This window comes from Solenopsis invicta, chromosome 10, assembly GCF_016802725.1.
Source record: "Solenopsis invicta isolate M01_SB chromosome 10, UNIL_Sinv_3.0, whole genome shotgun sequence".
NCBI classification, from domain to species: Eukaryota; Metazoa; Arthropoda; class Insecta; order Hymenoptera; family Formicidae; genus Solenopsis; species Solenopsis invicta.
The window spans coordinates 18561349-18588483 of NC_052673.1; the positions used below are offsets into that span (position 1 = coordinate 18561349).

A 27135-nucleotide genomic window follows, 5' to 3' on the forward strand; every position below is an offset into this window, starting at 1 on the left:
ATCTCCGCGGCGATTACGCCTTTCCGTTAACAGATTAAGGTGTCTTATTGTTAGACCCAGTAGCACCAACCCAGTTATTTTGGTTTTAAACGAGACTTGAACTATCTATTTTTATCTTTCTTTCTAAAAAGAATATAAAGACAGAGACACATACTCAAGTATCGCTTAAAACCAAAATAACGTTGATACAATCGGGCCTTGGAGGCCCAGGCGTTGGCTAGCGTTTAAAAATCACTCGCAACTCTACGCTCACTTGAAAAAATACTTTGCTGATGTAGATAGATTTCTAGGTGTCACATAAAAAATTTATCGTTATTTTTTTGTATCTGCTGAAATATTGTTGCTAAAATATCACTTATAGAATTTCTAGAAAATTTAGCTCTCATTGCCAATTATGCAACCAAATTTTGTAACAAGTATGATTGACCTTAACATGAATAGGCGCCACAGAAAGATTTTCTTTCTAAAGTTCACAAACAGTTTAGATTTAAATTCTATCTGTTAGATCGATCAAGTATCGAACATGTGCGTAGCATATTATTTTTTTTAGTCATTTATTTACCTCGGTCAGTTAATTTTTTGCAACTAAAAAATTGTAGTTGACTTGCAAAACTATATTTTTTTCTAGTATTACGAAATGTACACGTTTGGCACGAGTAACAGGAAAATCAACGATAGATCGCGGCTCTCATAAAATCACGGCACGATGAATCATAATGATATCCGCGTTATGTGGTCTCATTCGTGGTGCTATATTGACGAAATGATATCTTCTTTTTCAAACTGCATGCGTGACTAAATAAAGCTTGTGACAAATTTTTGTTATCGTCTTCACCGATTAGATTATTCCGTTGTCAACTTCGATATCTCTGTTAATATTATGTTGCTCGTATTTTTCAACAAGCTATAATACTATATATATTAGCAATAAATCTGTTATTTATGTTTTACGATCGTTTTACAGCGAAATTTGAATAATTATAATTATAATTGTGAAGGCTTGAAAAATTGATATTCACGCATCTGATTCCTATTTTATTTTCAGTCGATGGAGGAACCAAAAAAATCCGTTTATTTCTTCGAATAAATTTCTTGCCGAAGGATTTTTGTTAAATAAAAACTCTGGATGGTATTTTATTGAATATTTCGCTTCGTGAGATTGCAATGAAATGTTTTGTTTATTCATGCATGCGATACAAAATTTCAAGGACTAACAGACCAGGAAAAAAAAACGCACCCCCTCATACGACTACAACTGTTCGCTACAATTTGCAAGCGTACAAAAAGTGTACATACGAATGGAGATTGTAGAAAGATTATCATCGTTATTTCGTTTTGATTAGCGCAGAGCTCCATTCTCGTCGTCGCGTCGGCCGTTTTTAATTAACATTGCACTTATACTCAACATCCACCGTCACATTTGTACACAACATAGTATTTAGCCCTCTGTTAAATTATTCCCGCAGTCGCGTTCGTATAAAGGTTCGGTTGAAATTCATTTCATGTAGCAGCTACAGCGAATAAATTTAATTACTTACCCATTAGTTATCAAATAAATATCTAACGAATTAATCCCGAGAACCTCAACAACTTGACTATTAAAAGTAACGCAGTAGGCTAAATGTACATTTATATGAAGATCCGCACATTTCGGCAGCGATATCAAGTAATTATAGTAACAATTGACGTATAGCCGTGTTCAGCGTCAAGTACGGTCACTGATTGCGCGCCAAAAAACGATTACGAATTTTACGATTTAACGCGATATTGAATTTGGGATTTTACAGTCGCGCGACGCATGCGTAATCTTAATTGAAGATTACTATTGTTTGCAAATTTGCGTATAATGCGTTAACCCTTTCAGGTCTAATGATACATACATACATATGTATCAGTATCTTCAAAAAAATCATATCTTTGGTAAATATTGAGTTATTCAACTAAAACTTGTTTAAATTGAAAAATATTGCGATAAATACAATAATAAGATTAAACAAATTATTTACGTAATAAAATCGACAAGTTTTCGAATTAATCGTGGAACGTTCAATATGTGCAATATTATTTTTGTATTATTTTGGTGATAACTGAAATATAACTGACAGGATAAATTTCTAATGATATTTATATTATACATAATTTATAAACGCACGTACTTTTTGTTTCAATGATTTGAAAAATAATTACCAATGGGAAGAAATGTTATTGGTCGATACTTACAGGTTGCGAGAAAAAAATCTGTTTGTAATAAACAATTTCTTTTGCATTTACGTCAAATAAAATTCGTCCAATTACGTCCATAATAAATAATTTCAATTTAATATCTTATTATTTTGATATATCATTCGCCATATCAGATTTGCCATTTTGAATTTTTACGTTTTGACTTTATTTTTGTATTGTTCCATTTTTCAAACAAATTCAGACCTGAGAGGGTTCAACCATGATCAATTTACAATAAGGAAACGCGGCTTGCGGTGTCAACTAATAATATAAAAATCTTATCGATAATACGAATATTATAAAGGGATATTTTAACTTTGAATTTTTCACGTATGCGCAATTACATTTTACGTTTTTAAAATATACAACATATAGGATTACATATTCTCAAAAGAATCTCGAGTTTCTCTGTTTACTAAAAATTCCACGCAAGAGACTGTTTACGATCTAACCGTTTCGATATGAATTGAATGTTTGAACGACTCCCCAAATTAAAGAGAGCTAATTATAACACGTCTGGCACCAAATTTGTCACCAATAATTACGTTATCAACTAGATCTAAATTATTGAAAACATATGTTACCTTCTATCTTTTGGACACGTCCTGTGTATTGCCTGTCTTCAATCGTTGCACAAAGATCATATAATTCGCAAACTTTTTTTTTTTAACAATTTTAACATTACAATGAACCTTCTTCCTTCCTCCTCCTTTCTATATACAGCTGCATATCCTCTATGATAACTTAATTCTTATGGGGGAAGTTCTGAAAAGTGTATCGAGCAGAGGCTGTGCCACGTCCCGACGATCTTGAACTCGCAATATCAGTCCGTTTCATCCTTTTTCATCCAACAAATTGTCCATTCTGCTCTTTGGATTTTAGACCGAGTGTCTACTTGAAAGTGTTACTCTCCGATGCGCAATTCTTAATAATCGAGACTCGCGGCAATTCCAAGCGGGAATTCCAATCCCCCATTAGTACATGCTTCTCTGAGTTTTTAAAATTGTAAGTAGCTCCGTTAAGTACAAACTCTCGAGTATCATATATAGTCTCAAATTCACACAATTGAATTAATGCTGAATTGTTAAGACCGTATATGATCATACATAATAAATTGAACGTGGCAAGAGATTGTTTTCCCTTATTTGATGTATCCATTGAATAATTTTACTTTCAAAGATTGCTCGTAGAATAGAATCATTCAGATTTGGATTAAGAAGTAGCATATCAATTTTCAAACTTTATCAGTTCTTTTAAAATTTTTTTTCTCTTTTTTTTTACATCGATTGACCCAGCGAGAGCCGGTACCCTTAATTAATAACTAGAATTACATTATATTGCAATTGACATTCGTTTATTTATACAATTAGCTTGTCGCTTACGGCGTTCTCCTGCTCCAGCGAGAAACGTTTGGTCGTCGAACGAAACGTGATCTTCTCGCACGGATTACTCTTCATCTCTAACATTATCTAATTTAAACGCGTTAAATTTTGATTTAAACTAATCTCATCCCAGCCGGCTTATTAGTAAGCCGCGGAAGTGAGGTTTCGTATGCCAGTCCGAAACGTGCGTTTTCCCCGACAACGCTAATAATAGACTAGAAGGGAGGTTTGGTTTACTGCTCACCTGGGGAATGTCCGAAATCTCACGAAACCTGCGTTATTAACAACGACATACCGCGTCTCGCACAGTTACCACTCTAATAGTCTAGAGCCGTCTGTACTCTCAACGATACTTTTCGTTTCGTCGAAACACCTTCGAGCTGACAAATCCGTCTTTCAGAATCGATCTCAAGAATTTCGCGAATCTATAACGTTAACGACCTGAGATATAAACAGATCTCGCGAGAGAGAAGAACGCCGCCACGCTTCGACGCGAAGATCGGCATGAGATTCATTAATTTACTTAGTTTCCGTTTCACCTTTTTCCTCGCGCCACCCCATTTTCGTTCAGCTTAGGGCGGATTTCGAGCGAATCGAATGACACGAAAGGGTGTAAGACAGCGTAGGCACTTTTAGGAAAAATGGCTGACAGTGAGGCTGCGTGTCCACTCGAGAGTTAAAAGCCCTTCGTCTCGAGAACAAATGTCAACTGTACAACTTTACGATTAACTAAGAGTCGAGAGTGTTATCGACCACTTTTCTTTTCGAAAATTTTTGCTATCGATAGGAAAATTTTGTTACTTTCGGTAGTAAAACGCTGGAGCGGACATTCAGTTTAAAGTGTAAGACGAATCAGGACCTACTCGTACTGGCGAAAGTATTCAAATATGTAGCAAATTGCTTTACTTTAACATAAGTAATATTTCGAGAAATTGCGTACAATTAATCTGCAAAAAGAAACGATAATATATTTTTTTTAATTCAATTATATAATTTTTTTATTTAAAAAATTGGAAATTAACGCGTTTTACGTATATACCGTTATCCAATTACATATTTTTCATAGAATCACTGCACTTATGTAAAACGCAAGGATTAAAAGATAAATTTTCTCAAAGTTTCTCTAATTTTATCAAACGTGATTTACATTCACGAAGGCAGGTTCTGACCGATCTTACTTTCGTAGAAGAGACATATCCTTAAGATGTATATCAAGAATTTGCACACTGCGATGAAGGATGTTATACTCTCGCGATAGAATAAGATGACGAGACAAAGTGATTACGCACATCAAGCGCATCTATGCTCGCGCACATCCGAATAAAAACGCAAAGAAATCCGACAGCGGATCGAAATCAGCGGGGAACCTCATCAATTTAATGCTGCCACGCAATATCCTCCACCATTTCCGTACTAGAGCTGCACGTATATAGCCTACAATTATCTACAAAACGATTGCTTTTCGTTGATGGTTTAAAATAATCTAAAGTTCCTATAAGTAGCGTCGCTTCGTCAATGATTTGTATGTATATACTCGTATATATAATATGTATATTATATTACACATTCGCCTTTGTGTGTGTAGGTGTGTATGTATGTATGCTCTTTCTTTCGTTTCTTCACAATGTCAAAATATTTTATTTTGTCTATTTTAGTGGCACGCGCGTGCGCGTAACATTGCGTTATTTGCGCGTCTCTTCGTATTATCCGTGACACACGGGGGAAAAGTTTCGCGAAAATCCGGAGAAAGAGCACTCCTGTCCTCGTTCTCTTCATAGTAACACGATAGGCCATTCGATAACCAACATCGCACTATGTATATATAACGTCCGTCCGAGTCCGGAAGGTATCACCTGCACTGAAGAAAATCGAGCTTTTCTTATAGCCAAAATTTGTAATCTGTTTTTTTTTGTCTTTTTTTCAAATATAACGACATGGATAAAACGCAAGCAAGGCGCGAGATATTGCTACAATTGCATGCAATATGTTTAGTGTAACAAAGTTTTAGATCGAGCCAATTGCAATTTTTAAGATGAATAATTCAACGACCGAAATATTTGTCTTTGATCATTGCAATTATATACAGGAATATTGAAATTTGATTTAAATGCCTTCAATAGATCAATGATTAATATTGTTATTAAATAGGTATATACTGCGAGATATTCTCACAAAAGAAAATTATTTCATAACTGAAGAGACTTAATGTCCGCGAAATAAATATGTTGCTTTTCCTGCAACCGAAGCAACTCATGGAAAAGAGCCAACTGAACCAATGAGAAGAGTCGGAGAAACTTGGTGAAATAAAACGCTTGATCGTAAAACGCTCTTCGCGTAATAAGCGATTTAAGAAGATTCGCGGATAAAGTAGAACGCATAAATACAATTTTATACATACATCTTGCTCACATCCCGATTAAATACAACCTTTGTACAGTTTCTTGTTTTATACAGAATTGTGATTTTCCGTCAATCGAATTGAATTAGAACACGTTTCTCACGCTTTAATTGCGCGAGCGGCGAGATTCCGACCTCGGCTGATCCCTTGAACGCGCGACGCTTCTCTCGTCTCTCCTCTTCCTTCCTTTCTTCTGCTTCCGGTAGCACTCGGTTTTCTCGGTCCGAAGCACTCACGCTCGTGCGACCAAGCTGCGACGCGCGACGGCGCGCAACGACGGAGAATGAGGATTGGAGACAGGGGGAGGAAGGATAAGGAAAAAAGGCGCATGTTCTTTTCTTCGCGACTTGTGCGCCGTAATTCTCAGTCACGAGTCACGAGTCCGTCCTGGCAACTTGGCACTGAAGGGAGAGAGCGAGCTACGCGACGACGTAGGACGACTTCGGCCCGGTCATCTTGTCGCATCAGAATAGGCCGAGCTTGGTCCGCAGGAACTCCTTGATCGGAACGTAATATTGGCTCCTTAAGGCCACCATTTCCGGCGTCTTGCGCAAGCTGTTGAACAGCGTCGTGTCCGTCTCAAACACCAACACCGTCACGATGAACAGCACCGTGATCGTCAGCATGAACGCCGATATAAAGATCCTGACCACGTGCAAGCTCCTGTGTCTGAACTTGCCGCTCACCGCACGACGGACGCCCTGATGATGCTGGTGATGATGCTGCTGCTGCAGGCAGAGCTTGGAATTTTGCAGTTTCTGCATCTTCGGTACCGGCGTCACCGACCGGCTGTGCGGCTTGCCGGACGCATCCAACAGCTGGCTCTCCGACGAAGAGTGGTCGAAGGAGTCCCTGAAGTAGTAATCGTTCGCCTCGCCCTCGTGCTGACCGACTGAAACAGAAAGGACGCGATCGATGCTATTGAATGACTGTGTTAGCGCGCGCGCGCGGCCGCGGCGCGATTCGTAAAGAGGGACGAAGACGTTACAAGTGCGAAAGCTCTGGCGATTTCCGACATTTCAGGATCACGTTCGTGGAACTGGCGAAACTTTTTTTATCACATCGTAAAGTCAATTGAAATCATTCTTTTTTCCTCTCACTTGCGTTTACCTATTCGGGCCAATGTCTCCTTTGCCTTTAATTCTCGAAAACTAAAACTCGTAAACTGAATCAATTACGCGCACAAATGATAAAAAAACAAATGTATTCATATCAAACAGCTTATATCGCACAATTGAATTCAAAAGATAATAAGAACCAACCATTTCTCTCAAATGTCTTCTTGAAAGTGCAAATTCGCATAATGTCCTGCAAATTGCGTTATTTATCGAGACGGAATAATCAACTTATCTGATTGATTAATTCGAAGTGCGCGTAATATTTTTATAAATGCGTGATACAAAATGAAATGTTGGAAAGCAGGATAAAAAGTATAAAAAAATTTGGAAAAAAATGTCACGTTTGATTTCATTGAAATATGATTTTGTCGAATAAAAAAATTGATGGGGCTCGTTCGAGTGAGAATCAGATGAACGTAGAATTATCGATTTTCACGAACCGATCCTACAGAGGAGATCGACAGATAACTGCCTCACGTATACGCGTGCTCTTTTCTAATCATCGTACACTCTCGTAATTGCGATCGTTATTTTACTAATTTGACCATCGTACTCGGAACTTGGCTATGTGACGGGAATCTTTTAGTGAATCTCCTAAAGGTTCGGAACATCTGCCGAAAAGCCCTTATCCAATAGCCAATTGGCAAAGTACGAGGGTCGAAATAGAGATATTCTCGCGAATTCTCCGTGCCGCGGGGAGACAACGTGTCGGTTGTGTCGGTTTGTACATGTTAACAGGCACAAGCCCATGCAGACTGCAATAATCGAAGCGTAACATAAAGGAAGACGCAAGGTAACAAAGCACAGTCCAACTCCAACGACGTACACGCGGGAATAGAGGAGAAAGAGAGATTGAGAGAGAGAGAGAGAAAGAGAGACGAGGTAATATACGTAACTGACACAGAGGAAGAGATCAGAAGAGACACAATAAGGGGAGTTTGACGTTTCATCGTCCTGGGGTGTTCACGCTTACCTGCTGCCTCCCGTCGTCCCGAGCGATCGAATCCATTCGACAGTCCCGGCCTCGCGGCCAGATTCGCGCAACCGTTGGCGGTCTTCGTCGTCGTCGATTCGCGGACTACCTCGCCGTCGATCTCGCTTACCTCTACCCGTGTTTTAGCCGCGTCGCGCTCAAAGTTGACGCTTTTGACTGCAGGAGGGATGCGTCCGTTGGCGCTCGCCGGCGCCTTCGAGCTCTTGATTATCAGGGCGGTCGACCGCACCACCATCGGGCATCGCTCGTTAATCAGGGCGTTAATGCGCTGCCGCACGACGTGCTCGACGTCGTGGCCCGCCAGCTCCTCCGACCCTATCACTATTTTCTGACTGTACAACGGTTGCGGTCGGTTCAGCGTGCTCTTGGGAAATTTCAGTTTGGCTTTCGCACGGTTTGTGGTGGTGGTGTTGGAGGTGGTGATGGTGGTAGTGGTGGTGGTGATAGTAGACGTGTGGGTGGCACTCGCATGCGTATCATTTTCGTCTACGGCTAAAAGAACAGAAAGAAAAGGAGAAAACAAATCAACCGAAGGTTTCTACAAAGCCAACACACAAGCGGCGGCGGCGGCAGCGGCGGCGGCGACGGTGGTGGCGACGCAGCAACGGCACGGGCGACGATCCCATAGCCATAAAAATGATAAAAAAAAAAAAGAGATGGCTTTCGGTTGCGCGTCGCTGACGCAACCGAACGCCATCGATGCACGAACGACGTTTACTCTTCGAGATTTAGCGAGCGATTCGAGCGGAATAATTCGACGCTTTAATTCAATTTACCTCAATTTTTTTCAATCACTTACACACTTTTTCCCTTTATAATAAAGAATAATGAACGAATGTATTTATTTTCCAATTTTCTGTCATCGTCTCTCTCAGCTTTATTCTTATGAAGAATGTTTAATTTCGAATCTCTAGAGGTATCGAAAGATTACCTCGCTTTCTGAGAAGAGCAAAATTCTGCATGTTATACGCTTCGTCATGCACTAGTTTCTATCGGAGATACTAAATATTTTTCTTACTATAGTACCTTAACACTACTTATTCGATCGTTTAACGTCTGACTAGGAATACGTTTCTCCTTCGTAGAATTTAAATGCAAGCTTCAAATATATAAGCTTTCGACAGGTTAATCGCTGTTTTCATTCGTCGTGTTTTCAGTCGTGTACACATGCGTCGCGGCGATGGACTCGAGTGGACCGGGAAGCTGAACGAGTTTAGGGAATCCAATGTTTCGAACGGGAGAAAAAAAGAAAGATATAGATATGTAGAGAAAGAGAAAGAAAGAGAGAGGGAGAGAAAGAAAAGAAGAAAAGATGGCCGTCATCGCGACCGTTGACTAACCGTTGTTTCTCCTGGCATGAATCTCTTGGTCCTCGGATACAGTCTCCAGAAGGGGCAAGGTATTGTCTGGACAGTAGGGCGAGCTGAGAGGAACACCCGCACCGCCCTCCAGCATCCCGGTGCCGTCTAGGCCCGCGCTGTGACAGCTACGTGGTAAGCTAGAATATCCTGAAACGTGAGGCAACAAAGGCTTCGTACAGCTCGTGCATCAAGGTTGCATTTCAGCTAGAATAATTTCGGTATAATGCTACACCTATTGAAAGAAATTAAAAAAAGAAATATTTTTTTACATAAAAGGAAAAGAAATTCATGAGGGAGAATTGAAGAAAGAATAGAAGAGCTAAGGATATTCTGGTATAACCCACCAATCCCTTTTACCCTTGTGTAGTTTCTTACGAAATGACCATTAAGCCTTTTATACTCCCTGCAGGAACAGTAATCATTTTACGTAGGTTGTAGTTCCCTGCACTACTCACAACATTGAGAAATTGATTTAACTCACTATCGTGTCGTTACTATCGAGTAAAAAATTGAAATCGCAATACGATACTAATGTAACATAAACAGGCATGTAACAAAGTGATTGCAAGCAAATTCGTGCTTTCTATTTTTTTCTAACTACTGCGGCATAAATCCTCGCGTGGCGTAAACACCGGGGTTATCCTGCCGTATGTCTCTTTCAATTAAAAAAAAATTGGATTATTGTATAAAGTTGGTAGTTAATCCTCGACAAAACATCTTAAATCTGTCTGACTTCCCGTCATTCTACGAAACAAATGTACGTTTCGCGTCCGTTAGTATGAATTAAAATAAAAAAGGAAAATAAACGGACAACATATATGCAAATTAACGTGGTAGTAAAAAAAAATGACTCACGTATTTCGACGAGGTCCTGGCTCGGCGTGCTGGGAGTTGCCGGTACGCTGCTGGCCTTTCTTCTCAAGCACGTCGTCTGGCAGCGTTGTATCGGCGGTTCCTCCTTCCGGAGTGGTCCTGCCTCCTCCAGAACTTCCCTCTCCGTTCTTCCGGTATATTTAAACTTGTATCCCCACGAGAAGATAGAGCCGCCACTCACCACCGGCGCGTCCGACGCCCTCGGCAAGCTGCGCATAGTCGAGCCGTTAAAAATTATTCCTAATGCTACTCTCTAAATCCCATGGAGTGAAACGTCACTTTAAAAGAGTGAAAATTAAGCTTGTGCAATTATCCGAGTGATTTGCCACTCAGCTAAGAGTCAAAAATCACTCCTATGCAGCGTCCTGTACAGAAAAAGAATTAGTATCAAATCAACATCTCATTGTTTCATGTATGTATAAGCGAGAATATCAAATCTTTTTGAAAGAATTTACAGTCTTAAACTGACATAACTTGCTAATATAAAGAAATTTTGTTTTTTCATGTTAGCAAATCATGTCTACTTAAGATTATTAAATTCTTTCAAAATTTTATATTCTTGCTTATTATATGAAACAATGAATTGTTGATTTGATACTAATTTTTTTTCTGTGTAGGAATGAATTTTGAGGACTCTTATAGAGTGGTAAATCACTTCAATATTTGTACAAGCTCGATTTTTGTTCTACGAGACTTAAAGAGTATCGTGTCCCACATCGGTAAGCAGTAATTATTATTATTATTCACAGCGAACTATCACCGCGATGAAACATTTTTGAATGCATCTCTTCTAAGCACGTTTAAAAAGAACGTCGCCAGGCGCGACTAATCCGCTCGTTCGGATCGTCGAACACGAACTTTATTCAGTGGCGCGCGGCGCGACGCGGCGAAAAGATCGCTAGTATCGAGAATAGGCCTTCACCCGCGCCGGAATCCAACTAAGCGCGAAGGATTTATGGCCGCATAAATTTGCCAAGCGGAATTAAGCTAGTCTCGCGATCGAAATCATCGCGTTCGCCGCTGTGGGCTAACGCTAACTCACCGAATTTCGGTAACCCGCAGGAATTCGATTCCCCTTGGGTAATATCTCCGCCTAATTGATCAGATCGTCTTCTCTAACTGTTTTTCACGTTTGGTTGCAGCTGCAGCAGCATTTCAACAATGTGAGAACGAATATTTTGATCTGTCCGTTGTAAATTATTACAGTTCGTTATATCAACATGTTTCTCTTGGAAAAAGTTTGCAATTAAAATTGAAATAACGCAAGTTGAATTTCTGTCGCGGATTCTGTCTCGTAGCAGGCGTCAAAGTTGCAACCGTACTTAATAATCTGGATGACGGCCAAATTAGCGCGACAAGACAACAGGTCGTTCACCGGCGCGATTTTACTTGGCTGTATTTCTAATGTGCACTTGAGATACTCCGATAAGCGTATATCTTCATCTACGAGTAAATATGACCAATGTCAAGATCGCGTGCATTCCTCCAGTAATCCTTTCATGCCGTTTTTATTGCATCGCGAAATCACGAAACCTAACAAATTTTCTTTTCGATGGAACTTGATGTAAAAACGAATATGTTAGGCAGATTCAACAATTTCGTTTTTGCAAGAAAATTTCGAGGAATGGAATTTATTATGAGAAATTCAATCGATTTAAATTTCGTGCGTTTCAACAATTTCGCGCGCAGTGTCACGAACGCTGCTTGTCTTAATTCGAAAATAGTACCACGTTGTACTTACATGATCGCAAAATTGATTGAAACGTTGTAGAATGATATTTGAAAACGACGAAGCGTCCGAAGCGACTTTGGTTCGCAGGACTCGACAATTGCGGAGACATGTGACTGTATAGAGATGCATGCATTTTTAGTGCCCTCGCTTAACTGACACTCGTAAAGTTTCAATGCTTCGCTACATATAAATGTACCGCGTATGAATTGAGACGATACGTTCGTCGTTGAAACGACCTTCTACAAGCACGAGCATTCGGGCGTCCATCAATGCTCGCGATAGAAACGTTAAATTTGACCGCGCCATGGTAGCGTATAAACCGTGCATGTAAGTGCCAGCGATATTTCCGGGGATGCATCTTTTACAGCAGCGCCGGAGCCACTTTTACGGCCCTCGTTCAATTACTTATCTCGGAAATTTCGAAAAAGCCGCACGTATGGGGCATGCCCAAAACGCGAAAACGCGCTGGAAGATATTTTGCAAACTTCGCCCTAACGAAAAACTAGAAACCTGCGAGCGATCGGTCGTTACTAAATTTTCGCGAGAGAAAAGACTAACAAATTTCGTATTCGTCAAATAATCTCTGCGATTTCGATCACAACGATTACATGTAACGTCGTATAAAGAAAAAAAAAAACTCTGGAAGTCGGAAATGAAATTATAAAGTGGAAAATACTTTTGTAAATAAGAGAAAAATGCAGCTTATTCGGTAAAACTGGATCTTGATGCCTAATAACATTTTCTGCGTGAATTTATAATTATTTTCCAGTTCTATCATCTGCAAATGTATACAAATTCACGCAGAAAATATTATTATGCACTAAAATTCGATTTGACTGAATGAAACGCGTATCGGGCTACTTCCCTTTGTTTTTAATTTAAAATGTGAGCATCCCCTTTGAGCGCATTTAAATAGTTAACATACAGGAACGTGGTGAGAACGTGAATGGATGAAAGCTTCTTCGTAAGCAGCGGAAACGCCATGCGGTGTAAAACATGGTAAATCTCATACGTGCCTTTAGGGGAAACACGAGGGAAGAGGTACTCACGTAAAAAACAGCATCTGCTCGATGGCGCACCTCCACACGTGACGACAGTTTGTTGCCGTGGGACATTTGAACCCGACGAGATGCTTTTTCTGAAAATTGCAAATACGAAAACGCTCGAGAAATATCCTACCTTGACGTATTATGTCAGCAAATATTCACGTTTCCGGAAAGTAAAGCCAATACAAATCATCTTTGCTCTCGAGGAAAAATAAGTAATAGAAAAAAAGCCAAGTAGATGAATTTTAAGTCGTTCTAGTGATCGATAGCGATATTCTGTAATGACTGCGCGATAACAATCACTTATTTGAGAATGTTGCCATGTCACATCGCGTTTACGCGATTGCAAAGTAGAATATGAATATTCTACTTTGAACGCGTATGAATATGAATATTATCGGCTTGGAGAACGCGATTCGTTACGTTTTGTGAGCGGAATTTCCAGTTTGAAAATGTATGAGACGGATATCCTGCCAAAATGTATAGTTTCGACGTGACAAAGACAGTTGTTTATTCGTGGTTTTATGAGCGACGAAAAATAATGCGAAGGCAACGGGGGTTCGTGAGATAAGAAAGATTTATTATTCGCAAGGCGAACGTAAGTCATAAGATACGTATCTTCTAAAAGCATCTGTATTATTCCGATATTTTGATAAAAGACGGAATAAAACCATATAAAAACATGCAGAGGGAAATGGTTCGAGACCGTTCGTTTTTCTTCCCTTCGACGTGCGTTATCTTCCGATTCTACGTTGTTTTCATGATAATTAAACCGTGTATTAAAATTCAGCGATTAAAATCGCTCTTCAACTCACCTTCGTCCTCACGTCCTGCGCGAGTCCAGCAGAGAGAAATAATAAGATTACTTAACTTATACAATCACGTAGTGTCTGACGTCACATGCACATACCGCACGCACATACGTTGCACGCGAGCGAGTCATGCACGAACGAGAGCGCGCATTTTCACGTGCGATTATCGTAACACGGTATGTATACAGGGTTTCTAATTAGAAATTACAAGTCGAGATAAAACAAGTTTTTCTCAAGGGCTTGAAGGGTCTGAACTTGCGTAACGCGATATGCGAAAGGCGGTTAAATAATTCCGACGGAGATCCTTCTCAACGCGACGGAGGTCTTCTTTTTATTACCGTCGTACGCTTAACATTCGGAATTGAACGAACGCTACAAATTCGACGAACTTTGCAATAAGAATAACGGCTCAGTTTTAAAAGTCTTCGTTTACGTTTTGATTTCACGCAACGCATCACACGTTACATCCAGGATAACGAAGCCGCCGCGTTTTACTAATTGTAAGCGTTATTCTCACGATTGTATTCTTCGTATAATGTATTTAATGCACCATAATTTTAGTAATTAAATCGTAATGTTACTGTTAATGAGATTCTTTTTTACAACGTAGTATTCGCGAAAACTTGTGTGGAAAATTTTAATTATCGTTGGATGCGGAATCGCATCTGTCGTCGGTTTTCACTCGACGGATCGCGGCACCCGGCCAACAACAAATACATTTACCTCGCTTATCGTCACATGCACGATAAACATCTTCCCTTCGAAATTGATCTTCTGAACTTCCGACCAGCGGAAATGTTGTATCTTCCGTGAGTCTTGGAACGTCAGGATTCCACAGTGGTTAATGCCTAGATGAAGCTGCGTGCCCTTGTCAGGATCCTGTAAATGTGAACGCGAACGTATTTATCAGAAAATAGAATCGCAACGTGGCCGGAAATGCAACGTGACGTTCGCGTGGATAATGCGAGAGAGAATTTAAGAATTTTCCATTTAGTTTAATGTATTCGCTACTTCGAAGGGTTACCGAAATTACTGAAATTCAATTGCAACTTTATTTCTTTTAATTTACATCGGAAATAGTTTTTATTCAAATTTCGTGAAATTTCGATCGATGGCGCAGGGAAAACAATTTATATGTATAATTACTGTCCCAGATACAGCTAATTACGTGGAAAACTTTTTTTATTAAAGTTACCCGGTGATCGTTATGTTTATTTGTAATCGTTGCTCACTCTCTGAGTCATTTTTCTCTAAGAGTCGTTTTTTTTCCACGATTTATTCAATGCGTCGCCGCGTCGTTACTGTCGACCATTTCCGACAAGTGCACTTTGTACATTGCATCGTGACGGCCAACGAGATGAAAGTTCGGTGCGTGAAATAGATACTTTACAACGCGGTACCCTTTCTCGAGTAAGTGAGAACGACTCGTAATAGTGAGAACGACTCGTAATCAACGGTGCTATAATCAAAATGACATTTTCCCTTAAATGGAAGACGGTCGCAATAGTGGATCGCGATTATTCTTCAGCGAAAATGTCGCCGTGCAGCCAGGAAGTGAAAAACCAATAAACGACAGGTGCTACCACGTCGTCACGCGCACTCGTCTCTCGTGACGCGAGAGTGCAATGAATGCATCGTGACGAATAATAGCGGCTTGTTTTTCCACGCGGCCGATACGAAATGCGAGATTGTTAGTTAGTTCGTCGAGTCGCTTGTATATCGTAGTTTATTTGTCAGCAAGTGTCTCGGCAAAGATAACGGCGATGCTTTCAATGGGCTCATCGATCGGCTGAGACATTAATTAAACAATACCGCGCCTTGCTCTAGCAGTACTGAAAGTGTGTCGATGATAGAGTTAATATTAAAAGGCATTTCATCGCTAGATTATCGCTTGGAAGATCGTTTCGCCACTTGGGACAGGGTATAAGAAAATTGTTACAGAATAAATAAAAATAACCGCGCGACATATTAGAAAAAACATTTAATGCCTTTGGCAAAATGTTTTTAGTTTCAGACATTTAGTTTGAGTAACTAAACGCTTTGTTTTATATAATAAAGAATTACTTCTACGAAATATGTTGATAAAAAATATTTACTTTTAATTATTATTTTTCTAATTCAATTTAAGAGCTGTGTCTGAGAGTAACGGCGCATAGTTCAGAGAATTAGAAAATGTTAAAAATTACACAAAAAACATTATTTTAACACTAAGATCTTGCTACGACTATCACACTGAAAAAAATTTTGCTAATAATAATTAAGCTTTGGTGAAATAATTTCAATTAAATGTTTGGCTAATATAATCAAATATTTAGCAATATTTATTAGTTAGCAATATTGATTAATAATAAACAAACATAATAATAGTAACTAATCGGCTACTGAATAGTTAGTCATATTAACTGAATATTTAATTGTGTGAAACTATTTTACCAAAGCTTAATAACTATCATCTAGGCTTGATTATTATTACCAAACTCTTTTTTCCATGCAGGCCTTTCTTGATTTGAATTGAGTTAAAAAAATTTGTTTATACAAATGAAATAGTTTTGTTCAGTATGTTGTAACTGAATTTTTTATTGGTATAACATTTTTTCTAGTGTATAATACGCGAATTTCCTACTGATAACTTATTCTCTAAATTTTTTGGAGTGGAATTTCATCTAAAAGAGTGGAATTTCACTTTAAAAATGTGAAAATTCTGCCACTCTTTATCAAGACTGGCAGGATTTTCACACTTTTAGAGTGGGATTCCACTCCAAAGATTTTAGAGAATACGATTCTAAAATGTTCACTTTTCGATTCGTACAAGTCAAGAGGCTACCTGTACGCGGGTTGGTACATATCACGGTAACAATTGGATAAAGATGTTTTGAACGAGTCTTCAATCCGTCGGCGGGATATAATGGATACGCCAAGATATGCTCTCGAGGAAATCCCGCAAACGAGAAGGGTTGCTTCTCGTTTGAATATCAATGAACGCTGCTTCATATGCTGCGATATTGGAGGAGACATCAATGGCAGCTGAAATCGGTTATCTCCGAGAACGCCTCCTATCTTGCGGAACCGTTAGGTGAAAAATGTAGTCCGCGCGAATCAGAATCATTGCAAATTAAATGCGAGTTAAATGATACACGAATGAGCGAATAAAAATTCGTATTTCATGTAATGCGCACGGTTTAGCTTACATTAATAATATTTATATTGAATTTTGTAATACTCGAATTATATAACTCGCGTTTTACGGACACAATGATAGCGCAATACCATTCCGAATATTTAGTTATCACATAGTAATAATAGAAATGCAATTATAGATTCAGGTGCGCGTTTGAACGTTCCAAAGCGGCGAAATATCACGGATATCGTGGCGAAGTAAAAAAGATCGCCGATTTACGAACACACAAAGCGCGAACGTTCTCTCGCGAGGAAGATAAACTGGTTATGGACTTTTATCGACGTAGGCGAGATATACGACTTTTATTCACGATACATGTACGGCTACACTCGGCCCCTCTGCCTCGAATTTATTAATCCACGTTCATCGATCTCAAAACTCACAACGAAGCCTCATTATTCTTCGCGCCCGAATTGCGATCTGCATTTTTGATAAGGATGAAATAAACGATACACTTTCGCTGCATTCTGATGAAACAATTAAACGAAAGCTGTTTTTCAAAATTCCGGAACAATGTAACGCGAGATTTGTAATAATAGTTCAGGCAATTGCAACATAAATATTTTAAAGTCTCGAATCTCCCGTTGAGAAGAAAAGCGGGTCATCGGAATTACCATTTTACCAATAAATCATCGGCTTTGAATTTTCAAACGAATTGGACAGATAGATGCCACTCGTGAATAATATTAAAGGATTTTCGATTAAGAAACATACAAAAAAATGAATTCTTAAAGAAATGCATAAATATACTTTAATCTAAAAACATTTTATACTTAAAATAGAGCCAAAAATAAATAATCTTTCATTAAGAATAAATTATTCTTGAAACAAAGCGAAAAGATATTCTTAATTGAATACAAATTTTACTTTATTTAAAGAATAAAATTGCGTCCGTCTAACATTAAATATGCTTGGATTAGGATTATTTTATCTTCTGCTGTGGCAGGTTCATTGCACATTTCACTCATGTTGCTATAAAATATACTTCGCACAAATATATTTATTATTGATGCAAGTGAACAGTTGTAATTGAAAAGAGCATTTCGTACTTACGAAAACAAATATCATTCAAGAATAAAAATGTACGTGAATTAAGAATTTATTCTTTGTATGAATTCGTTTTTTGATTGAAGAGTCACGTAAAAAGCAACGATCATCGGTGTAGAGTTTCGTCAAAGGACAGCATGTCGCTAACGGATTGAAACGTATTGCCGGAAATAAAGAAGGGTGTCATTAGCATCACGAAGGGAAACGACCATGAGAGTTCGCCCGAGTTAGTCACGCTATCAACCCGTTAGCAACGTTCAAGTTTGCTCCACGACAATGTTATCGTCCGTATTGTCGTTGATCACGACTACTTCGGTTATCTTAAAGACAACACTCGGCCGATTTTCTTGGGGTTTTTTTTTTTTTTTTTTTTTTTTTGGATAAAAGTTTAAATAGTTTTTCAAGTTTCTTCAGGTTCTGTAAGTGACACCGTTAGTGTTTGCAAACGAATTAGAAATGAAAGCGAATCAAAATACGAATTTGTTAATTGAAAGTCCTCTATGAAATTATTCACTCGTTGCTACAAGAAGCGTGCTACAAGGATAACGAAATTTACCTTGACCGGATGTGGGTCGACCGCGTACGTATCCAGTTGCGAAGCTATCCTAAGAAAGTGGTTTTCCGCCTGTTCCGGGGTGAACCCTTTCAACTGAGTCTGATGTAGCTCCATCGCCTTCTCCTCGATCGTCGGCGTCTGCGTCTTCAGCAATTTGTGCTCGGAGATATAGTTCCCTTCGTGGATCTCGGGATCGTAATCCCCCAATTCACCTGAGAATTCCACAAAAGAAAGGCTGTCTCGTAAATATCAATCGCGCGTTTTTTCTTCATTCTTTATTCCATACATAAATACACACATAGAATATTCATTTTATTTACACACACATCGATGGGAAAACGTCTGAAAATTATTATACATAGGAAGAACGCAGTTTTGCCAAAGTGTCTAAAAATTTAATTTATTATTTCTGCATATAGAAAATAATCAAAATGCAATAATTGTTGAACGCTCAAATTGGTTACTAAAATGTTAATTTTGCATTATTATTTGTCAATTATGTACGTCCCTCCTAATTATTTTGATGGTCTAACAAAATTATTTTCACAAATCTGTATTTAGCTAAATTTTTTAAATACATTAGCAAAAATATTCTCTCTCTCTTTTCATATATGATTATAAATTGTAAATTTCTTCGAAAAATCTTCTTTGTATCAAGAAAGAGTTGCTTGACGAGGATAATTATCGAGCACGCTCCGAGATAATGATCGTATGACGGATGGTTGAAAAAATGACCGGCGCTCATCGCGGATATTACTCAAATCGCAACAGGGCGCGGACGCCCGGACATAAATTGTCCGCGATGGAGAAATGAGCGCTGCTTGAACCGGATGTTAAAGACAAATGACAGGGGAAGCAAACAAATCTTTCGAAATATCAAACTAATCCGCGGCAGTTTCTATCTTCTCCACTCGATGAAACGGTCTATCTAAAGAACGCCATTTATTTTGCGAAGAACGTACGAGATATCTGCATGAAAAACGGAATACTTTAGCAAATCGAGAAAAAGCGTGTCGATCGCGTTCCGCTATGAGGAACTAAGAACGGCTATCACCAAGGTCAGCAAAAAGATCCAACGGAGAGCGAATAGTTTTTGTAGTTACAGAGCCACGGTTCGCTGAAAGGTGAACGGTCTAAGAATTGATGGTCGACGACCGAAGTTTTAATACAGCAGAGAGTCACGATCGGTGGAAAGTGGCGGTTCATTGATTGGCCTGGTGATTACGTACTTCTTGATAACGAGCTTGCAAGACAAACAAAAGGTTGAATCCGTACTTATATAAGAGGACACCGACTCTAGAAGGTTACTTTCCAGACCAACTACTTCGATCACAGTCTGAGATTCCGTAAATAGTTACATTTCTCGCTAAAGTGTGAGGAACTAAATTTAACGGCACGGCGTATGCATATGTAGGTGTTAAAGATACCATCGATTACAATTTTATTAAGACTGAATACGCTGTTCGACACTAACCAGTCTAATAGCGAAATTGATTAATCCTCGGTATTTGAACAACGACCATTATTCAACGATCTAGTACTAATAGGCTTAATCAAGTTTTACGAGAGACCCTGACAGATTCGAGACATTAGCAAAGAATTTTTTTTTATAAAGCTCAAAGAAAATAAACGCAAAGCCACACAACCGTACATTTTACAGGAACGGTGTTACACGATCGATGGGCGACGATCAATGGGTGGGGTGGGTGATACACGATGACCGTGATAGGTCACTGGAAGGAAATCCTGAATTATGGGATTCCCGAAGTCGAGATAAAGGAATAAATTGACCGAACGAACACATGAAGCGCAGAAAAGCAGAAACTACAGCTGCAAACGTCATGCACTGTTCATTACTTCACGATTTTAATGTTAAATATAAAATTGTATTAATCATTATTTTACTTTATAATTATTTAATTCGACTGTTTTTATCAAGAAAGAAATTGGTTTCTTCTGAATTTAGAACAATTAAAAAAAAATACTTTTGATAAATAAAGAAGTAAGATTTTAGTACGTAGAAAAGGATTTTCAGTGAAAAATGATAAACGAATATATTTACAAAGGAGAAAACATTCTTGTGTAAAGACGCAAACGCGGATGGTCAGATGAGTCTTTGTGCTTCGTTGTCTTTTCTTTTGTTAAAACACAGCTACGATGTAAAATTTGAAGACGGAAAATCAGTAGAGGATGACGCAGGACAAACTTACTTTGCACAATGCAAGCCACCAGAAGCGCTGCCTCGCCGGGGCTGCAACACAAACGTCCGTAAAGCAGGTCCCTTTTGAGTTGCTGGTACACTTGATACCTGGTGATCTCCTCCTTTAGCCGCAGAGGATCGGGCGGATAGAATTTCACGCGAAAACACAGCAAAATCTCGTGCATGTCTGAAACATAGTGACAGCGAATGGTTAGATATGAATCAGTGTTTTCGACTACGACCTCCGTGTACTTTTGTCCTGCAAGAGAAACGTAATGCTCGCGATTTAACACACGATACATTTTTCAATACAATTCTACGTGCTTGATCTGAAATATATCTGGTATAATCTTGGATGTAAATTCGTTGAACTTAACACGAGCTAAATTCATATTTATCTTTTCTACCCAAACTCGTCACGAGTATACGCGTAGTATTATATAATATAAATAGGCAAGTTGCTGAATGCGTACCGGTCGCTTGAATCGTACTTTACATATATTTTATATATTTTCGTTTAATAAGGTTTAAAATGTAATAAACCTAAAGGTGACAGGTACAATTGCCTAATACCTTTTACAGCATGTTATATAATAAAAAGGCTTGTAATAAATTAATTTGTTATAGATGAAAGATTAAACATTGCCGTAATAGGTACCTGAAACATCAAGCTACAATTTCCAACGTTCGTTTGCATACTGATCAATACTAAATGGGATTATTTAATAAAAAATAACTTGAGTGGGATATGCATTCAGCAATTTTCCCCTATATCTTGTACATCTTCGCTCGTATATTTGTTGAATTTAACACAAGCGTACCTAAATCCATATTTATCTCTTTCGCACAACTCGTCACGAGTACACAAATGTGTATTATGCGCGCGCGCGTAGTGTATAGATGCATTGTTAATATAACTACTGCCTGTCGTCGTACCTATTAAACCTTCCCCGTATAGATATCATTCTCTGTTTATTACATAACGACGCGATCGAACTTAATGCAATTATGTAACTATAATTTCGTAAAATCAATTTTGAAATAATTCGACAGCATTCTCGATAACTGGTTTCACGGCAGAGCGATGTGTATATATCGATCTGCTCTCTCTTCTCGGAACGTCGATCGATACACGCGATTTCAGAGGAAATAGCGTTTGCTAGTATTCCACGCGTATAAAAACACTTCAAAACGAAGATGGAAACGCGAGCGGGCGACAGCGGCGATATGAGCGAAGCGATGTGGACGCTTGTAAGTTCTCATTTTGCATGAGTTGACGATTATCCTGTTGCGTCGTACGTATCTTGCGAACGGACGCGCGCAGATATTTATTTTTTACAAATGAGAGGAACAGCTGGAACAGCAAATATACACTTACGAATGTATCGCCTATGCAAATCGGGCCTCTACACTCGATGATAACATAGCGTTGCCGCTTCCGTAATGCGAGGTCATGATCCCATTCGATACGGTATCATTATGGCTCGTTGCCTTCGACAGATATAAGATACTCGCGAATACTGTCTTAGCGCTGACCTTTTACAAAACGTATTGACAGATATCAAGCAAATCGGACCACATTACGTTTAATCAGTTTTGACTTGGCGTCGCGCGCTGTGTAACAATACAAATGCGTTTATAACGCGTTTAAATATATCGATACTAAAATAGAATAATAATAGTCTCTGCGAGCATTAAGAGCAACAGGTACGGCGACAAAAGACGCTCATTCGCCAAATATCTCTTTCGGTCCAAAATCAGCCCTTTTATTTAATTCCAGCGTAAGGGAAAAATTTCCTGTCGCATCCTCGGTGAGCGCCAGAGTATTCTTTCTGTTCCCACACCACGCGACATCTAATCTCTCTGTTAAGGAAATTGCGTCATTTCGTCGGGCGTGATTTTCCAAGGTGAAAAGAACAAAAATATCTATATTTTTTTTAAGAATATAAGTATATATATAATATATAATATATATAAATTCTAACGCTTTCGGACAGGTCTACTCCGTTCAAGTTTACGAGAATAGGCCAGCGGGTCGCGACTGCTTGAAACTTTCATGTGACATCGACCCGACGTAATCGGGCGGGGGAGGAAAAAGTTGTGCCTCGACGACGATCGACCCTGCTTCGGTCACAGCTGTTCCGCTGTGATACCTGCGTTCTCTGTGCTGCAACGTCATTATGGTCGATCGACTATAAACGCCTTTACGACAGTATAGCATTTCCACGTCAAAATGGAATTGCTCCCGAACGTAATAAGACGTTATGCCCGACGTCGATTTGTGTATTCCGGTCACATCCTTTGCGTTATTAATTGCGTCACGTAACCGCGAATGAGATGACTGTTGCAATTTAACCGCGCCGCGCGCCGTCGCGGGAGAACGTTTGCATCTTTTTGATAAGAAAATATAACGAATAGAGAGAAATGAGTTTTCAAAACTTCCTTATCAAAACATAGTGAGAATGATAGTTTAACTTTATTTAAAGATCTATATATAAGCGAAAGATAACGTTTATTAAGTTCCAAATGGTACCAACCTTTCACTTGCTTGATCGCCGTTTTCGCTAGGTCCAGCCAATGCTGCAAAATAAAAAATATTCGAATATACACATCAGAACCATTTATTTTAATTATTATTATTAAAAAACTCTTATTTATTTTTTACTAGTCTATATCAATTGTTGTAGTTTAACAAGCAAGTAGTTTTAATGTTCAAGCATACTTGTTACATGAATTCAAGATATTTTGAATAGTATCTTGTTCTCTGACTGCTACTATATTTTTCTGACGGTAGTGTACACATTGCCCGTGTAACCACTCCGTGGAAAAATGGGGGACGAAAATGCGAAGCATGAAGTTGCTCATAAAATTTTGAGTAAAAGCCTCTAATGATATTATCGTAACAACCCACGCTCGCGTTCGTCCATATGACGAGATATTTACCGTTGGAAATTACGCCAACGAGGTTGCGCGTCTGTTCTAATATCCACGTTTCAGCGTGCTCGGTGAAGATATTAAAATGATCATTACGTTGGACGCAAGTGCGTGAACTGTACGCATCGACGAGTCCCTACCAGTCATCGTTTTATGCGCGACTATGCCGTTATACATGTACTAGTAGAGAGATTTACGCGATGAGTTTTAAAAATCTATAACATATAGGATCAAGGATCAGTTGCACCAAGCAATTTCAAATCCCTGAGCTCACCCTCAAACTGCTTAGTGGGGATCCGCTCGAGAGAATAAAGCGGAGCGAATAGCTCTACAGTTCGCCGTATATCTCTTTAAGCTCCTCGTTACAATGGCCACCTTTAAAAAACGAGTAGATAGGTCTCGGCAGACGCCGCACAGGCTAGTAACAATCGATATGACGTACGATACAATTTATCATCCTCAGGGGGATTTGTAGGTAACACGTACACCTCTTTCGGGGTTCATTGTCGCACATCGAGTACATAAGTGCGAGTTGTAAAAATTGTCGCACTGCGCAAAATGTGTAATGAAATATTAGTTTACAATTTCTATTTAAAAAATTCCACCCGTGCGGCATAAGCTTGATTGCCAAACCGAGAGAGAAAGAAAGAAAGAAAGAAAGAGAATAATGAGGAGCGGCGCGGTGCCTGAGGATAGGGTGCGGCGCGTTAATTTTTAAAGACAAGGACGACGGAACGTTTGCGGATGTCCGGACGGACGATATTGATTTCACCGGGCCTTAACGGAAAGACTAAAACTCGGCGGGATGCTGTTTTACACTGGAATCGCGAGGCTATACGTTTTGTCGCTGAAAAACGAGCAGTAAAAATAATCCCGCTAAAATAATGCAGAGTTCCGCGCGTATTCTCCCATTCACTTCAGCCATGCATTTTAACGAATGTGCAGCTCGCTCTGCAAAACGATAATTTCTTATAGGAGAAAATTAAAAACTGTCTTTGTTAAATATCAATTTAAATCCGACGGGAGAAATGAAGAATTACTGTTCCCCTATCCCGCGAAAGTTATTTTAATTTACCGCGGATTTGTGTTGAAACTGACACGACTTTCATTCCGGATTAAACCTTCTGCAACTGAAATTAAGATCGATGGCTTTTTCCAACGTACTCGAGCCACCCATTCGAGTTTAAGTGAAAGTGCCCGTGCGTTTCAGGCGAACTGGTTCTTTAGGAATGCCCGTGAAAAAGCAAGCAAACGTGAGAAAATTCTGAAATTTTGCTCAATTGAATTACGATTTAATAACTTATGATACTGTAAGTAACGGGTGCCTTTTGTAAAAAATAATGATAGAATATTCGCAACGCGTATAAATTTTACGCAAAATATCGTATCCGTTATTCCTCACGCTTTTCCTCGATTTCGATCGTTATTAATTTGAAAATAAACGCACGCCGATACGTGTAATCGCAAAAAAATGTCTTATGTACGTGTATCTAAATACATGCATATTTTCATCGCGTTTGCAGGTCTTCGTTACGATCGAACGTTTATGAGGTAAATTAGATTTGTATCCTCTGGCCGTGGAATCACGGCGATCGATGCGATTGAAACGCACCATTGTACGGAACGATGTAAATATTATTACGAGATCGATAAAAAAAAAACAAATCTTTTTGTCTTCCTCTCTCTCTTATCATGTTGAAGTGAAAGGCCCAGCAGCAATTACTACGGCAAGTGCGGCAGTTTCCATGAAAGACTTAATATCCTGTCTTTCTGCGGATAAAAATTCAACCGCGTAAGTTTTAATTTGGAATATTACAGGCGCGAGGAGTAGCGGAATAAATGATTGTCGTTAAAGTGTGTTCGTGAGCAAAGTACAACAGAATGTACTACGGTGAATCGTTGGTATTTCAAGGCACGCCTATTTTTAAGTCCTCCGGAATTACACTGATGACCTAAGAATAACGATTACGATGGAGCGTACGGCGCACGCCATGCCGTTCCAGGTGTTAGTAGAGCGAATTTAATTGCGTGACAAAGATCTTTTCGTCTTTCGTAAACGCGTCCCACCGTCATTTTCTAGAGCAGTCTTTAAAAAAAAAAAAAAAAAACACAAGCTGTGTAATTATGCGAATATTTGTACGCCCAATGCAACAAGCGTCAAGCTAAGAAACGAGACACGCGAGAAATCGGAAGTACGGCGTTCGTGGGAGCCGCGTCTTCTTTAAGAATTCAATGTTCTTTAAACGCACACTTACCCTTTCCCTTTCTTTATCGACGTAGCGAAGCCCGAAGTAGTCCATCTCCAAAATGTTGAGCTGCTTACACACATATTCGAGAATGTATCGTCCTTTGTCTTGTGGCTGCAACAGAGAAGGAATCGTCATCAGATGCAATCGGGTCGGTGAATGCTTATTTTGATTCGTCTGCTTTATTTTTCATACGGGAAAGGAAAACGCTGGAGGAGGAATGATATATATATACATATTGCTGATGGAGGTTACATTATGAGTTATTATTCTTAAATATTATCCTTGCATTTAAGAATAATACTAAAGAATAATATACTTCAACAGACTTTCTCTTCTCTTCTCTTCTCTCTCTTTCTTTATATAAATATAACGATTTCCAATATCAGTATATTGATGACAAAATTATACAACCGAGAGATATCATATAATTTTAACACATCGTGTGGAAACGCGAAAGGTGTGAATAAATTTTTCCACAAGTGGCTTCCGTATTTCTGAAACGGACATTTTCAAGGAGAAAAGCAGGGACGGGTTTTACCTCACCTTTTTCTAATCGTTATGCAAATGCAAATCAACGGCACTTCTTTCTGTCGCAATTCCCGGACGGGGAAAACGTCGCCGCGTCGTCGTGGCGCGTAGAGCGCGTGAAATACCGGAAGTCCGATAAAAGACGGCTGCGTTCCGGCAGCACGGGAAATCTCCCGTTTTCATATCGGAGTATCTGAAGCGCTGTTGCGCGTTTTTTACCGTTTTATCCGTGCGAGCGGTTCATACACGATTCTTACGTGTTAAAATTATACATTTATTTAAAATGCATTATGCATACGCACACACTACGTGAGCAATACTAATTTCAGCTCTATTCTTATCGCGATCCATGACAAATAAATAATGTCTTTTCCGTACTTTTTGACAAATAAAAAAACTTCACGGTTGCGACAGTGCTACGAAAGTGTGAACTATAAATCAAGGATCTCGACGCCTTTGCGACATACCACTTTCCTATCTTGCGGAAACGGGACACACGTGCTC

At 39.1% G+C, this 27135-nt stretch overlaps 2 protein-coding genes across 4 annotated transcripts in view; one reads left to right on the top strand and one right to left on the bottom strand.

The window, feature by feature from the left end:
* LOC105207919 (glucose-6-phosphate 1-epimerase) overlaps nt 1–27135 on the top strand; it is a 74242-nt gene that overhangs the window by 11231 nt on the left and 35876 nt on the right. The window lies entirely within an intron of this gene.
* Nucleotides 1160–27135, bottom strand: part of LOC105197678 (FERM domain-containing protein 5) — a 36304-nt gene continuing 10328 nt past the window's right edge. Inside the window, exons 2-12 of one of the 3 annotated variants that reach the window (XM_011164160.3) lie at nt 26110–26214; nt 23458–23500; nt 20931–21107; nt 18721–18932; nt 14663–14818; nt 13943–13957; nt 13131–13219; nt 10332–10558; nt 9456–9623; nt 8095–8607; nt 1160–6895 (exon numbers count right to left, since the gene is read on the bottom strand). In XM_011164160.3, the coding sequence (XP_011162462.2) occupies nt 6468–6895; nt 8095–8607; nt 9456–9623; nt 10332–10558; nt 13131–13219; nt 13943–13957; nt 14663–14818; nt 18721–18932; nt 20931–21107; nt 23458–23500; nt 26110–26214 (2133 nt within the window). In that variant the 3' untranslated portion in view covers nt 1160–6467. The remainder of the gene's footprint in view (nt 6896–8094; nt 8608–9455; nt 9624–10331; nt 10559–13130; nt 13220–13942; nt 13958–14662; nt 14819–18720; nt 18933–20930; nt 21108–23457; nt 23501–26109; nt 26215–27135) is intronic. The other 2 variants (XM_011164162.3, XM_011164161.3) reach the window with 2 other exon arrangements.